Below are 17,103 nucleotides of genomic sequence, written 5' to 3'. Positions count from 1 at the left end.
CATATAGGGTTTTAATCCACACTGGCGGTCTAATGTCGTAACGCATAAACCTTCTCATCATTCCGTTAGGGCTCTGTGTGCCGCGCGTCAATGCTTTGATTCTCCAGCTCTCATGAGGCACCTTGCACGGCTGGCTGCAGCTGCTGCTGCTCGATCAAGGGCCAGAGGCCGTTGTAGCCCCGTTCACAGTTCCACCGATATTTTTGGCGGTCTCGCGCTTCATGTGCGTGATTTGCACAGTGCGTCGCAGGGGGATCAACCGCGCGTGTCTTTCCTTCCGATTCTGCCTCCGTTCCAACAGCTCCAACTGAGGAGTTGTTCGGGTAGTCAAGATGGGGACGAGAGCAGGGCTGAAGCCCTGGATAAGTTGAGATGTCTGGTAGACGGATGGATTCTGGAGGGCGAGGGCGAGGGCGAGGGCGAGCGTCATCCCATATTGGCCAGCTCATCCGGGCTGGTGGACGAGTGGAATCTGGAGGAGTGGCGGGATACTGAGGCGGAGCCTCCTAGACATGGAGCTCGTAATTTGTTGCAGGGACACCCTGAACAAGAAGCGCAGGAAATAGTGAATCGCAGGGGAGAGGCCCAAGCGCCGTCTCGGATCAGGGGGAAGAAGGTGTTTGGTATGGACAAGGATTTGCCACCCCGAGTACTAGTAGAGTTCACTGAAGCAACCAGCCTAGCCAACCTCACCGCTAGTGATGTTAACAAACTCTTCACTTTGAGGTCGGTGTCTGTTTTCCGTGTATTCCTTGATTGCAAAGAGGTTGGTTTTGTTCTGGCTTGCACCTAAGATGCATGTGCTTGCTTTCTCTTCAAGTTTACGGTCTCTCTGTCTTCTACACTGCAGTAAGGAGGACGAGGCCCGGTTTTTCTGCGAAGGTTTGCCTTATAGTTTTATTAAGGAATTCGATATCAGTGGCACTAGTGCTCTGCTAATAAGAAATCAGTTCCTGAAGCTAGTCAATCACTTGAGATATATGAGTAAGAAAAAGACAACAGAATCAACTTCTTCTGGTCCACAGGAATCAGTGGATATTGCCAGCAAGAAAGAGGTGGCTCTAATTGAACCAATCGCCTACATGTGTAAGCTAATTCTAATTCTATTCCTGTCTGTGTTTTTCATCAGCCTTTTTATAAAACTAAAAAATCAACAATGCATTTTTTGCACGATCACACATTTATTCATACCCTTAACCCGATGTTCATGACTTTATCAGTTAGTTTTGAGTTTAATCATGATTGCTCAAGTTGTTCACCTTGTCCAGTTTTTAGTTTCTAAATCATGCTGCATATTGACTAGAAAAATGGGCATACCAATATTTTCTCTAATAAAGTGGTAAGCATGCTGGGCAATATATCAGGTTACAGGTGGATTGTAGGGTAGGGTAAATCCAGCCTGTAAGCTTCAATGTTTAATAAGAGTTTTGATGGCACTATATAAGCTTGGTTTGTGGGGTGAAAAGTTAGCTGTGTTGGTTAGGTTCACGTGTTTGGTTTCGCCAAATGCTCTGCACCATGGAAGCAAATTTTATCCTCCTTAAGTAGTTACAACTAGTGGCATTGTTGACTCATGTTCATTCACATCTAATGTCAGGCTAGCTAGATGCTGTCATGTCTAAAAGCCATTTTAACGCACAACGTGCTTTACCTAACAAAAGCTGGATATGAGTAGACCTTGTTTTAGTAATGGAGGGGTCACTCATTCTAGTGGTTGATGGTTTCCTTCAGATAGTATCAAGAAGGCTGGTAGGATTTAAATTGTGGAGGACATCCCTCAACCCAAGCTCATGAACGTGTCTTACTTTTTTTTCCAAGAAAAAGATCCGTCTATTAGTTAATAAAAAACAGCCACAAAGGACTAGATACAACAGCGAAGGGCTCAGATAGTATCAAGAAGGCTGGTAGGATTTAAATTGTGGAGGACATCCCTCAACCCAAGCTCATGAACGTGTCTTACTTTTTTTTCCGAGAAAAAGATCTGTCTATTAGTTAATAAAAAACAGCCACAAAGGACTAGATACAACTGCGAAGGGCTAGATACAAACTCACCTCCATGTACGGGGCGAGGAACAAATAATCAAGAGGTGGAGAAAGATGCACTTCTCCTACGGCTGGCCGCTCTATGAGGATAAGGCTATCTCATATAGGGGGAGGAGGAGCGGCCGCCGCGGTGAGGGGGGGGGGGGGGATAACCACACAGGTGGTTTGTAATGCCAAGTGGGATCACCATCTCTAGTGGTGAGAAAAGGACCAAGCCGTGAGAGCCTCACAAAAGCTCCCCGCTGCTTCTGCATGCGGTCAGAACCTCCCTACAACTTCCCCCACTGACCATAGAGGGTATGAATGATGTCGAGCCAAATGCTCTTGATGGACTCCGCATGCAGAGTGTGGGTACCCTTGATGGCTTTGCTGCATCCGGCTCTCCATATGTGCTAGGCTGCAATGCTACTGCAAATCTCCCATATCTGACATGAGCCCAGTCTCCAGTGGTCATTTCATGGTGCTATGACTGGTATTGTCGAAATGCGGGGGTGAGAGACCTAAAGGACTCCCCCCCCCACCATCCTTATCATAAGCCCTGACAACCTTAGCCTCTGTGGCCCGAGCGATAGTGCCCCATGTGATGATACGGGTCAAGGTCATGTCCATCGTGAAGATGCGGAGAATCTGCTGCCAAACTTGCTGAGCCTTCAAGCAATCCCAAAGATAGTGTCGTTGAGACTCGTGAGGGTGGTCGCACCTGGGGTAAGTTGTTGGTCGACCTCCAATGGCCAACCACGTGCCTACCACCAAGCTCTTGTGTGCCATCTTCCAAAGGAAGAGGGTGATCTTTCGAGGCCGAAAATTGTCCCAGAGCCTCTCCAAAAATCTGAGAGAAAACGTTGGGAGGGGCCATGTGACTGCGAATGTTACTACTGTTGCCGGGTTGGCATCGGGATCTTGCGGCCTAGCCGTGCTATGTATGCAAAAAGGGGGCATCCAGAGTCTCCTCTCGTTGAGCAGGATCACGCCAAGTCCACTCTCTCCGGTCCCACTGGAGACGCATCAAAGGTCGGCTCTCCCAAATCCATAGCTGCTAGAGTCTCTCCCTGGTCACCTTGGCTGGTAGGGGGTCTATGTGCCACTCATCTGTTGGGAATCCAATCACCCTCACCTTCTGTAAGGTGCAGCCATTGAAATCCTCCAAGGGGGACTCGGATCTCTCTAATCTGCCATGGGGACCAATAGAAAAAGTGAGCAAACCACAACCCTCAGGCTCTGATACCATGTCAAAATACGCAGCGGAAATGATAACCAAACTTGGGTCCACAAGAGCAAGTAGAGTGCAAAAAATAGACAGCACAAGAAACACTGAGAGATAGGCGTGTAAACTCTTCTCTATACACAAGATCCCGTACAAAACTGAATGAGAAAATGGTGAGGAACATGGGGCCTATTTATATGCCCCATGGATGCAGTCGGCCAGCGCTTGAGGGCTCTCCACGACTGCATAAAGCAAGTCGGCTAGCAGAAAAATATCTCCACGACTGTACAAAACAGGTCGGCCAGCATCAAAACCTCCACCACGACTGCATCATAGGCAATCGGCCAGCCACCAGGAGCACATGAGGTACAGTCGGCCAGCACCAGGGGCTCCTGCCAACATGTGGCATCCATCCGCACCATGGAAAAATGGAGAAAAATGGAAAAAAAATACGGAGAGTGGGGAAAAATGAGAAAACACCTCATAAGGGCGGGCACACCCACAACAAAGGCCCTGGTGTATAAAAATAGACAGGAGATGACTTCTAACAGGTCTCTAGTAGGAGAGAAAGAATATGGTTGCAGGGATTAAAACCACTATTTTTCATGCCAGGTTGACTTGCATTCCTTTCCATTTTCCAAATTGCATTTTGAGTTTTTCTATGACCCACGACCATCTCTGATATACTCACTCCAAATCCCATTGGACAGCCAATGCCACATCAAATGAACCGTTTGCATCGTTGTAGTTGGAGTAGCCAAGATTCACCCTTACGACTCTCCAGGCTTGGCAAATAGCATCCATGAGGCGAAGAACACTAATGCTTTGGGAGAAGCAAATGACCTCGTCATGAAATGGTAGCCATCAGCAAATTGTCCCATTCCCGCTCGGAGGCCATGCTTAGAAAGGTCAAGATGGTGGCCCAATGTGCGTCGGGAGTGATGCACGATTACACAGGTTCAAAGAGAGTTCGCCTTCATGAAGTCCCTTGTCTTGACCTAGAGACACTTGAAAAAACCATAATCCACGTGGTGCTCTATAATCTGAGAGGAGCCACATGGGAACTCACGAAAGAGCACTTACACCAGAGAGCAAGGGATGGTCGTCTCTGTGCGATCATAGAATTGTTGAATCAATCGACCCTTGACGGGTTCAGAGCCATCGACTGATAGATGGTGTGGAGGAAAGCGGTGTGGGTAGATGTAGATATTTCCTTTAGATTTAAAGCACAGTTTCTAACCTTTGGGGTTTAATGGTGTGTTGATTGAAGCCATCGTGGGACTTTGTCCTAATAAGAAATCTACAAACACGATGGGGGATGCTATGAGTTGGATGGGCTTGTAAGTTCTCGTAGAGACTTGATTTAAGGTCTTTGTTATGGATGATTAGTTCTTTTGTTATAATTTGGCTTTCGGTCTATGGGGTAGCAATCCCAATTGAGTCACTTAGTTGACTCAATTTTTTTGATGGAAGGGAAATTGTCAGTGGGCGTTTGGGCATTTGCCCATACCTAGGGGGCATGTGGGAGTAAGGTTTTCCTTTATGTTCATGACAACCCATAAGCTTGATATCTAGGAGTGCGCGACGATCTAGACCAATTAGAGGTACTCTTGGGAGTAAATTTCTAGGGCTTGGGTACACCAAATACTAAATATTTCTATCTAGTATCGACTAGTTCTAGCTAGAACCTTGGAGAGTGGTTATTAGTGATATGTGACAGGGGTACTTGTGGTGTTGTATATAGATAGGTGAGGTGACCAATGATGGTACTCTGGCTAGACTCTTGTTTATAATGTTTGTTGGGTGAGGTGCAGTCCCACGATGAATTTGGTGCCTAATCTCATCTTGCTTAGTTGTTGTAATTAGTAAATTTGTTCATTTGACATTACCAACTCGTTTGGCTTATATTTATTGGTGAGAGTGTTTCTCATCCATGGCATCTTCCGATTTTTTATTTCCAAGTGCCTGCACAAATTGGCTCCGACTCCTGAATTGCTTTGACCATTTAAGCGTAATGATGGGCTATATATCCTTTATATCTCAACCTGTCAACAGGGTATCTAACCCTCGTAGACCTACATACACATGGATCACTGTGCCATTGGATGAATTCTTAGCTAAGAGAGTTTACATGAAATTGAACATTTGGTTGAACATGGATTTGGTAGATCATTCGAAATTTAGAGGCCGAAAGGAGCAAGTAAGTCGGACACTTGAAGTTAAACTTTGAGATGGTAAATGGGAGTATGTCCAATTGGAAAGGTGTATCTTCCGTGTGTGAAAATTGGCATGCAATTTATAAGTTGAGTGCGATCATATTTGTGTACGGATTTCAACTTATTGCTCCAAAGATTATTGGATCACTGAATTATTAGCTTTAAACTTTTTTCGACTATTTGGCTAGAGTGACCATAGACTTGCAAAGGTCTTCCGCTTGGTTCTGAGAAAGAGCTTAAGTTTGATGCATATTAAATTGTTCACTTGGGGAATTACTAGAAGGTCATGGTAGTATCTCATAATCCAAATTTAGGGGTATAGATTTCAAAAGGCCATTTAACCTGTCTCAAAAAAAACTAGAATGGATTCTTGGTTTTTTAAGACATAGTACTTAGGTCCTAGGAACATGATTTTTCTAGAGTTGCTAGTTGAGAGGAGTTTACACTATGAAAATTGGACTTAGAGGACTAAAGAGTTTCTCAAAGGATTACTCCACATCTTTTTTGCTATATGTAGCTCCATCAGATGGATGAGTGGGGGCCCTGCACACCTACTTGTAATGATTGGCGTGTAGTTTGAGGTTAGACTTATACCTAGAGCGGTATAGAATGGGATGCTTATGGAATGTGTGACTTATGAACACTTACTGGCATGGGTCTATGTGAAAGCATATATTTAAGTATAACTATTAATAAGTGTGCTTTTTTGCTTTATTATTAGCCCCAAGTCTATATGGAGGAGTTATTGGCTCATAAGTGCACATCTTCTTGAGAGGGGATCGAGGACCGACGCAAGGCATAGATTATGGCTCTAGCTAGACACCTCAGAGGGTGGGCTGTAGGGCATAGTCATGGTGTTGGTTTAGTCTCATAGCTTGGGGGAGTGCAAGGCACTATATAAGTGAAAAAAGTGGTTCATAACCAGTGCTGAATGTCTTGTTTGCGGCCTAGGACCTAAAGATCTAGCCTATATGTGGATCAGCGGATTGTTGACTTCGTAGGCCGGTACCATAAGGGTATGGGATGCGTGGGGTGGTGGTCCAGGTGTGTCACATGCATCCTGCACTCCGATGCTGTTGACATGAGTATACAAGAAAAGTGCAAGCCCCTTGTGATGTCAGCTAGTGTGCCACGACAGGAAGGTCAAGGTGAGTTGTGCATGTCTCGCTTACATGTGAATCGTGCTCGTCTCACCGATCGGCCTGGTAGAATGGGTGCTTGTCCGTGTCATAGGTCTAGGACTTGTGATCACCTCTGTGTGACACCCATACGAGGCATGGAACTAGCAACACCATTCTTGGGATCATCGCAGATGAGGGGCCATGGGCTGGTTTCAGCCCATCAGCCAGGCCAAATGGAAAGATAGAAGGCCAAGAGAGGGGCCCAAAAACAGGCGCCCATCTCTGGGGAGGCACATGTGAAAACACATCTTTTGTGTCCTCTTTTCAAGTCGGCCAGCTCCCTACACCAGTTGGGTAGCATCTGACCCCCATATTCACTGTATAAGGGTGCTTCAGCCTTCATTCCATGCATCCGATCACTTTGCCAGAACCTGCAGCCTTGTGCACATGCCCTGCGCAGCCCACATGTAAGGGAATGCAAAGGAGAAGATCCTGAACCCAGGCAACCAGCACTGACCACAAATCTCTCCATGTAGGGGTTGCCATGAGGAAAACACAGGCATCAAAGTGTTGTCTAGCAGTACAGACCACAAATCTCTCCATGTAGGGGTTGCCATGAGGAAAATGCAGGCATCAAAGTGTTGTCTAGCAGTACAGCAGAAGGTGGCGAGGTCAGCCCCCTACATGGGTGTTCTGCACATCATGTTTTGGTTAGTCCAAGGGCTGATTCTCAGTCCACAGGTTAGTCTATACACATTCAGCAATAAAGAAAATACACCTTCACGGTGGGGGCGCTTCAGAAAATTATTTGGGACGCAATCTGGTGTACTGCCTTCTGTCTCTCTCTCTTTCCCTTTATTGTGTGCAAATTGCAATTTATCAATGCTGAATTCTGCTCTAACCGAGTAAGTTGTAACCGATTCTATCTCCAAGCTTTTCGGCATGTCACAGTGGTATCAGAGCTTTGACGTATCATCAATAATTCAGGCATTTTTTTTTCTCATAGTGCTCCAGGGAATGCCTGTAAGAGCTAGCTCACCCACACCAGTCTTTTGTGTGGGTGGTTTGCTAGTGCTTGAGGGCATTGCATGAGCAAAAATGACACTCATAATGCTAGTCTTTTGGAAAAGTTCAGTGGAATCAACACATTGAAAAATTCAGGATAAACATCATACAAACTGCATTAGAGCATGTGTCATCACCTTACATGCCATTTCTCAACTAGTGGCAGTGATACCATCAAAGTTTAACCACTGTATGACATTGGCCAACTTATTTAAACCAATAGGGTTTAATGGCCAGGTTACCACATAAATTTAGGTAAAAGAAGTTAGGTTACCAAATAAATTTAGCCTATGCGAAGAGAATTTCATCTCACTAACTAGGTAACCACATAAATTTAGCCTATGATAAGAGAAGTTCATCTCCATTTAATGTAAGAGCTACCCACACAAAATAGCTCCATGAGTTGCTAAAAAGGCTAAGGGAAATTTTTTTACGAGTGATCGTCGTAGCTGAGCTGCGAGCTGCTCCCCCTTGATCAGTGCTGCCCTCGCCATCACTCCCTTCTGCCTTCTGTGTTTCTGCCCCCACCTGGGCCCTTCGCTGCCTCGCCTTTTTCTGCGTCCCCCCCCCCCCCCTTTCTCTGCCGCCTCCCCCCCTGTTTCCGCCTGCGCCGCCCTCCCTTTCCCCCTCCCCCCCCCTTCCCTTTCCCACTCGCTTCCCCTCGTCCGCACTGCCCCAGCCCCCTTTTGCCCTGTTCCCCACTTGCGCCCCCCCCCCCGCCCTCCCTTTTCCCACTCGCTTCCCCTCGTCCGCACTGCCCCAGCCCCCTCTTTGCCCTGTTCCCCGCTTGCGGCCCCCCTCCCCCCTCTTTCTCTCTTCTCTTGCCATCCGTCCCCCCTCCAGTGTCTCTCCCTTTCCTCCTCTGTTGCCTCTCCTCCGATTTCTTTTCCCCCTCTGTCTTCTATAGGCAGCTTTCTCAGTTCTTGGGACGTTCTCAATTCGGCAAGTCTCGGCATTTTTTGGTCTTCACCCTTAGGAGGACTCCATGGCAGCCGCTTCGTCAACCCCGACCAAGGCTGCCGTAACTTGCTTATCTTTCTGTGAAGTGGATCTTCGGCTCCTTGCTACGGCTGTTGCATCATTAGAGGCCTCCACTCTGGTGTGCAAGATTGCTGGTAGCAGCCCTGCGTGCGGACAACTCAGAGATCTTTTGCAGGCGAACCTCATCAGTGGGTTTGCAAAGATCATAGACATTCATCGTGGCTACTACCAGGTTGAGTTCGACTCACCAGCGGTGTCGGATTGAGTCATGCAGCTGAGCGTTGTTTCACTGCGTACGGCCTAGGCCTTCTTTGCACGGTGGCAGCACGGCTTCGACCCCATGTCTGACGCTCTGGCTGGCGTGTTGGGCTTCCCAGTGACAGTTTGCTTCCCAGGCCTTAGGAAGGAATATCTTCCTCTTCTCCTGATTGATCGGTGGAGCCATGGGAGAGTGATGGAATACCCCCCCCCCCCCCCTCAATTGCTGCCTCGTCTCTCGCACGGATGGTCGGGATTCCATCCCTTCGCATTTGTATTGCCTCACTTGAGACAGTGTCTCATGTCATATCTATCCCATGCCTTTAGTGCAACCCCATCATTCAGTGAGTGGAGTACTCAAGACTTCTGGGCCAATGTTTCATTTGCAGGCAGATGGGCCACCTTGCTAGAGCTTGCCCTGGACGCCAGTCCAGGAGACCACCGCCGGTGGTTCCCTTCCCCTCGGTCCCCGTTCAGATCCTCACCGGGGGATAGAGAGAGAGGCAAGCTCTTGGGCAATGGAGCACCATGATCGGACCGTGGATGACCCTGTTGTCAGAGAGTGGTGGACCGTTGACCTACGCCCAGGCGGTCACCCGACTACCAGAGCTGAGCACCGCCGTCGTTGCGCGCGCCAGGCTAGTAGAGTACAGGAGGATTCAGTTCTGTCAGAGAACTGTTTCGAGCGTTAATCACAGCACCCACCCGTCGGCGGTGCCCCCCCCCCCAATGCCACGACGAGGGCCCCTCCGGTTCGGCAGCCGCTCCCCCGCCAAGATTTTCCCCACTGAGACTTCTCCTCTTGCTCTCAACGTTCAGTGAGGCTAGTTGGACCCTTTAAACCCTCGATGAGCCCTTTGAAGGAGATAGCACAGGCGGAAGCATAAACAGTAAACATATGAGAGAGTGCAAAGGAGAATGAGAGAGTTGGACAAGATCACCTTTTATAACAGCAGCAGTAAAGCTTTACAATGGCAATGGCCAGCAACTGGATGTTGAACTATGTGCAAGGGAAATGGATGAAGGAGTGAATAATGGGGAACTCCTTATATAGTGCATGAGTGAGCTGGCCGACTGCTCACAAGACAAATAAATAGTCGTACAGGGGGGAGCCATATCCACAGCAGCAAAGAACAAATCTCAGCTCTCAAACACTTCTCTCAAGTGCTTACCAACGAAGCGAGGCACCAGGAACAATCAGCCCCCTCTCAAACTGTAGAGAGAAAGAGGCGGGACAGCAGCAAAACAGTCCAAGATCCACCAGGAACCGCCTACCGGAAAGGCAGGGACTCGTGGAGGAAGAAGACAATGTAGGGCCACTTGTCTGGCAGCACCAAATGCAAAGAACTCACCAAAAAGTAGATGCCGGTGCAGAAAACACAGCCACAACTCCACCTCTTGCCTCTGTAGAAGAAAACGCAGCCAAGTGAACTGGCCGGATTGCCTCTGTAGGAGAAAACGTAGCCACCAAAACTGGCCGGCAGCAAACAGCCGGCTGGTTGGACCTGAAAACGCAGCACTGTTGGGAAACGCAGCCACTTCTTGTCAGAGATCTGCAGCCGGGAGAGATGTGGAGAAAAACGCATAGCAAAAAGAGGGAAAGGTGGGCAGATTTGCAGAGTTTGGAGCAGGCTGGACCTAAGTGTATGATACCATGAAGGAGATAGCACGTGCGGGACCATAAACAATAAACATATGAGAGAGAGCAAAGGAGAATGAGAGAGTTGGACAAGATCACCTTGTATAACAGCAGTAAAGCTTTACAATGGCAATGGCCAGCAACTGGATGTTGAACTATGTGCAAGGGAAATGGATGAAGGAGTGAATAATGGGGAACTCCTTATATGGTGCATGAGTGAGCTGGCCTACTGCGTCTAGGACTGGTCGACTGCTCACAAGACAAATAAATAGGAGAAATACAATAAAATGCTAGATAATTGTTAAAGGCCCCAGAACACTGAGATGTACGATTCTAACACCCCTCCCAACAGCCTCCCTCTTCGCCAGCCACTCCCTTCTTCTTCCTCTCCGCACCCCCCCCCACCCCCACCCCCACCCCCTCCCCCCTCTTCCTCCACCCCCCCCTCCCCCTCCTCCTCCTCCTCCATTCTCGCCTCCAACTCTTCCCGCAACAGTCCCCTCTGCCCTGTCCTCTTCCTCTAAGCATGCACTCCCCCCATCCCTCCGCCTCTCTAGAGCACTCATGTCGCCCTCCAGCATGTTGGAGAATGCACAGGCGGAAGCTGAAAATGAACAAGAGAGAGAGTAGAGAGAGCTTGTGGACAAGATCACCTTTTATATTAGCTTGAAGCTTTACAATGGCAATTAGCCAGCAAGAGTTTGAAGAACTTGTGCAAGGAATGGATAAGAAAGTGAGAAATGCGAGGCCTCCTTATAAAGTGCTTGAGTGAATTGGCCAACTGCCCACGACTTCATAAATCAAGGAGAAATTACATAAAATGCCCAATAAATAGGCTCTAACCAAATACACTGAGATGCACAATTCTAACACCCCCTCTGCAGCTCAGAGTGTGCAAGAGTCCGAAGAAGATAAAGGCGATGAAGATGCAACCATGGACCCTCTAGCACCACAAATACTGGAATCACCTCAGAGAGAGCACCCGCCAACCTATTTCCTTGAAACAAAATGCCACCTCGAACAGCAAGGAACTTTGCTTGGCTACGAATTCCCACACAAGTGTGCAATGAACTCCAAGAATAGATGATGAGCTGCTAGACACACCGTGCCCATAATCCCCAATAGTGGATGGAAAACGCATCATGTCCCAAAAGCCTCGAACAATGAACTCGGAACAGATCCAGTTCATAATCTCTGCTACACAAAAGATAACCATGTCCTGCCAGATGTCTAATGCTTGGAGCTCCGAATCACGGTCCCCATGCACCAGAAAGTGGAGCTGCAATCAGCCCCCTCTCCCGCCCACAAGCCTTCTCTGGTTGGAAGCACATGGGGGGGAATTGCATGTGTACTAGAGAAGTACACCATCTGGGTTCTGAGCCAGAAGCGCCCTGGGAGTCCTAGAAGTGGTACCGGAATCTGTATCATTGTCGTGTCGTGTCTTTGCCCTTTCTCTGAGATGAAGCCTTGCCTTTGGTCTTGTCCTTCTTGGACAAACAATTCTTGGACAGATGTCCTTTTTTCCCACAAGAGAAGCAGCGACTCCAATCTTTCTTTTGAATTGAGGAAAGTGCCTGGTTAGAATTGTTGACTGACACCTTCAACTTACCCTGTGAGACGAGGACGGACTCTTTCTCCAATAGTAGGGAGCTAAGATCATCAAAATCCAACTGAGTGGATGTGACGTGGCACCGCAACGATCGAGAAATCACATCATAGTCCGGGGGAAGCTTGGTGAGGACAAGTGCAGCCAGCTGAGCAGAGGACAAAGCAGCACCCATAGCCAGTAATTGGTCATGGATAACCTTGGCCTTCCAATGGTATGTCTTCTTCTCAGTTTCGCTTCTTTATGTGATTACGATTGAGGCGGTGATTCTGGAGCTGAGCTGCTCTATGTACATATTGCAACTTTTATATAAATATAGAAATGTTTTCCGGAGAAAAAAAAATGATTGCATGGAACTGTCTTCGGGGAATAATAAACCGTAGAGCTGCCCTTGCAAGGTAATTGCCCTCATCGACGAATCTCGAGCTAAGAGATCCTCCAATTTAGACCATACCTGATGAGCACTGGTGAGAATTTGCATGGCCGGTGAGACCTCCTCTGTGATGGTTCGCACAAGCACTGAATGCGCCTTCGAGTCCGGATTCTCCTAGTCTTGTAATTCCACAACGAATTTATCCTCTTGATCTTGAGTCCACCTCCTAGAGTTCTGAGGACGCTTGGGCTTCCTCTCACAAACCGTTGTGGATGAACCAGATCCGCATTTGAAGCTTCCAATGGGCATAGTTGGGTCCTTTCAACTTGTCATCCTTGATCGTACAGGGGGGGAGCCATATCCACAGCAACAAGAAACACAAAACTCAACTCTCCAAGACTTCTCTCAAGTGCTTTCCAACGAAGTGAGGCTCTAGAACCAATCAACCCCCTCTCAAATCTGAGAGATAGGCTGGACAGCAGCAAAACAATCCAAGAACCGTTGGGAATCTCCTACCGGAAGGGCATGGACTCGTGGAAGAAGGAGAAGTAGTGCCACTTGTCTGGCAACACCACATGCAAAAGAACTCACCAACAACTGATGCTGGAGCAGAAAACACAGCCAATACTCCAAGAACTTGCCTGTGTAGGACAAAATGCAGCCTGTAAGGCTGGTCGACAGCAGGAAGAGGGCTGGCCGAATAAGAAAATGCAGCAGAATAGTGAAAGGCAGCCACCGTTTGGGATTGATCTGCAGCCGGAAGGAGGTATGGAAGAAAACGCAAGGCCTGAATAAGAAAACGCAGCAGAATAGTGAAACGCAGCCACTGTTTGGAACTGATCTGCAGCCGGAAGGAGGTATGGAAGAAAATGCGAGCAAATTGCAGAGATGGAGCAGCCTGAACCTAAGCGAGTGATACCATGTTGGAGAATGCACAGGTGGAAGCAGAAAATGAACAAGAGAGAGAGTAGAGAGAGCTTGTGGACAGATCACCTTTTATATTGGCTTGAAGCTTTACAATGGCAATTAGCCAGCAAGAGTTTGAAGAACTTGTGCAAGGAATGGATAAGAAAGTGAGAAAATGGAGGCCTCCTTATATAGTGCATGAGTGAACTGGCCGACTCCTCTAGGGAGAGGCCAACTGCCCACGACTTCATAAATCAAGGAGAAATTACATAAAATGCCCAATAAATAGGCTTTGCCCAAATACAATGAGATGCACAATTCTAACACAGCAGCGCCCAACCCAGAGCAGAGGCAGCTGGCGAGCTCCGTTTGCCGCTTGATTCATCGATTCTCGGAGCTGGTAGAGATGACCATCGCCGCTTCCCCAGTGAGGGCTCTCTCGCCAGAGTCCTAGGTGGGTCCCCCAAGACAATTTCTTCCGATGTCTTCTGGTTGAAGGGACATATTTTTTTGAGGAGATAGTTGCTCCCATTCGGATATGTGTGGTGTTTTATCACTCCAGACCTTCTACGCTAGAGAGTGGCGTGATGATCTTCTCCTTTCCTTGGAGTGCAGCTCCGGAGACGGAGTGGGACTTGGAGTTGGTGGCTGCCGCCATCTAGGGGCAGGCAGTTGAGCTTTCACACCATCTTCACAATCTTCGCATCACCTATGTGCTCACACACACCTTTGGCCCTTAGCTAGGATGGAGCTTGGAGGCTCAAGCCATAGAGACCAAGACAGGGAGGTGGTGGCCTCCAGTGTGGAGGTGGTACTTCTTGTATTCCTGCATATCTTAGTTGCAGTACCCCTCTCCCCTTCTTACAGATTCCTCCATTGTGATCGATGGAGTTCAGAGTATGCCTACTCTCGCGCTCGAACAGAGTGGTGACACATGGAGGACAGGATTCGTGCCCATTTGGCGCACCTTCACCACAGGATTAATTGTGATTATTCCCCATCTAAATCCATGTCCAAGACTCTTCGAGTGGAGGGAAGTTCCGATAGTTCCGCCTCCCATAGAGATTGATATGTGGACAGTGTCATCGAACATTTAGGGTTTTGGGGGAGGGGGGCACTCAGTGCTTTCAGAGGCAAGGTGTCCTCAAAGGAGAGCTTCACAGAGCTACAATTGGGGGACCCATCGTCATTCTTTTCCTCTAGAAGCACCACCTTTCGAGAGGCGTATCTACCGATGCGGGAAGATTTTACCAGGCAACAAGCACACTTTTTGGTCTCCCTCTTTTGGGCCCTGGGGGACACAGGGAGGAGTTTGTATTTCTGTCAATGAGCAGCTCTTGCTGGCAGTGATGACAGGCTTAGGTGTCATAGTCTTTGGGCGAGCATAGTGGGCTACCATTTTGATTGGAGAGGATTGCCATTTTGATTGGAGAGGATTGCGTGGGCTTCCTCAATGTTTATGCCCCCAACGCAGCAGCAGCAAGTAGAGCCATCTTTTGGATTACAGTCTATCAGGCCCTTCCTCAGGCTGACTTTTGGTGTATGGGTGGAGACTTTAACATGATTGAGGCAGCATAGGACATACTCGGAGGAGGCACGGCCACAGTCTTAGGCGCAAAGTACTCTGCCTGGGAGGAGTTGATACTGGCACTCGGGGGAGAGGATCATTGGCATCTTCTAGAGTTTGGGCACAGCCCTGGGAGCTTGTGCTTCTCGTGGTCTGATAGAAGCACCGGCCCAACCTCTCTCGACTTGACAGGTTTTATGTGGATGAGTGGGCTTGCGGCCACCTCTCTTGTGTGCCGCCAGACCCTCCTTTGCACGTCCATCACCTGTGGTAATAATGGGGCACCTGTGAGGAGAGATCGGAAAAAATCAGTGGCGATGGCTCTCACATGGGGGGGGTCAGAAACGATAGCTCCATCCTGGCCGCGCAACCTGCGACTACCATCTCTCCTCCTTTGGGGATCGACTATCTCAAAGAAGTCCCCCATGACTCTTATCGCGGGCCTGGGTCCAAAAGGAAGCTCTAGCGTGGTACTTGTACTCCACCCTCCTCTCCTTGATGAATCTGATCTCCGTACGGGTTGCAGCAAGCTGACTCTCAATCCAAGGGCTATTGGGAAAACTCTCTTGAAGCCGTTGAAGAGAAGCAAGACCCCTCCTCAGACTCCTCTCTTGCTCACGAAATCCCTCCAATTTGCTGCGAGTTGCCTCTTGCATAAAATTGTTGATCTCACCAAGGCCCACATCCAAGGTGCACACGGTAGAGCCTGAAATAAAATCCAATCCCGTCCATATCTGCTCTATCCTGCTACAGATATCGGGGTCGTGCATAAGGCTGTTCTGTCTCCAGGGGTCCTCTAAGTACAGAATAATCAGAGCGTGATCTGAAAAAGTAGTGCTCGCCAAGATGCCAATTACGCCCCCCTCCCCCCTCCCCCCGCCCCCGCGACGCTCTTCAGTCCTTATTATTGACTTCCTTCATTGCAAAGGAGGTGGTGGAGGCATTGACGGCTCTTCCTAGGGGCAAATGCTTGGGGTCAGATGGGCTTCCGGTTTCCTTCTTTCTTCGCCACTGGGACCTCATGGAAGGCGGCCTTCGAGCTGCCTTCAATGAGATTATGACCACAGGTGCCATGCCAGAGAGGCTTTCAGAGGGTTTGATACACTTGATTCCTAAGGAGGGTGTGAAGGAGATAGCACAGGCGGAAGCATAAACAATAAACATATGAGAGAGTGCAAAGGAGAATGAGAGAGTTGGACAAGATCACCTTTTATAACAGCACTAAAGCTTTACAATGGCAATGGCCAGCAACTGAGTGTTGAACTATGTGCAAGGGAAATGGATGAATGAGTGAATAATTGGGAACTCCTTATATAGTGCAGTAGGGACTTGGCTGACTGGCTGTGGACAAAATAAATAGGAGAAAATAGATAAAATACCAAATAAATGGTAGATCCCCAAAACAATGAGATGCACAAATTCTAACACCCCCTCTACAGCTCTTAGTGTGCAAGGGTCGAGAAGAAGATAAGTCGAGGGAGATGCAACCATGGACCCTCCAGCACTGTGAATATTGGAATCACCTCGGAGAGAGCATCCACCAACCTGTTTCCTCAAAACAAGATGCTACCACACAAACAGCAAGGAACTTTGCTTGGCCACGAATTCCCACACAAGTGTGCAGTGAACTCTTAAAATAGATGATGAGTTGTTGGACACACCGCGCCCATAATCCCCAAGAGTGGACGGAACACATCACGTCCCAAAAGCCTCGAACAATGAACTTGGAACAGATCCAGTTCATAATCCCTACTGTACCAAAGATAACCATGTCTTGCCAGATGTCTAATGCTTGGAACTCCGAATCAGAGTCCCCATGCACCAGTAGGTGGAGCTGTAATCAGCCCCCTCTGCCGCCCACAAGCCTCTTCTCGCTGGAAGCACATGGGGGGAAACTGCATGTGTACTAGAGAAGCACCCCATCTGGGGTCTCCTAAGTTGAACTGCCTTGGGAGCCCTAGAAGTGGTACTAGAATCTGTATCACTATCCTGTGTCGTGTCTTTGTCTTTTCTCTGAGATGAAGCCTTGCCCTTGGTCTTGTCCTTCTTCTTGGACAAACAATCCTTGGACAGATGTCCTCTTTTCCCGCAAGAGAAGCAGTGACTGCGATCTTTCTTTTGAAC

At 48.3% G+C, this 17,103-nt stretch overlaps 1 protein-coding gene across 1 annotated transcript in view; it reads left to right on the top strand.

The window, feature by feature from the left end:
- The window catches only part of LOC147635180 (mitochondrial 28S ribosomal protein S29-like protein), a 71,182-nt gene that overhangs the window by 2 nt on the left and 54,077 nt on the right, over positions 1-17,103 (top strand). The window contains exons 1-2 of the mRNA XM_086802381.1: positions 1-726; positions 851-1,086. The exon at positions 1-726 is cut by the window's left edge and continues 2 nt beyond it. Coding sequence (XP_086658507.1) covers positions 113-726; positions 851-1,086 — 850 coding nt within the window. The 5' untranslated portion in view covers positions 1-112. The remainder of the gene's footprint in view (positions 727-850; positions 1,087-17,103) is intronic.

This window comes from Cibotium barometz, chromosome 9, assembly GCF_041138505.1.
Source record: "Cibotium barometz isolate CiBa-2024 chromosome 9, ASM4113850v1, whole genome shotgun sequence".
Lineage (NCBI taxonomy): Eukaryota > Viridiplantae > Streptophyta > Polypodiopsida > Cyatheales > Cibotiaceae > Cibotium > Cibotium barometz.
Note: the sequence above shows the minus strand (reverse complement) of the source record. Positions and strands in the feature narration are given on the sequence as shown.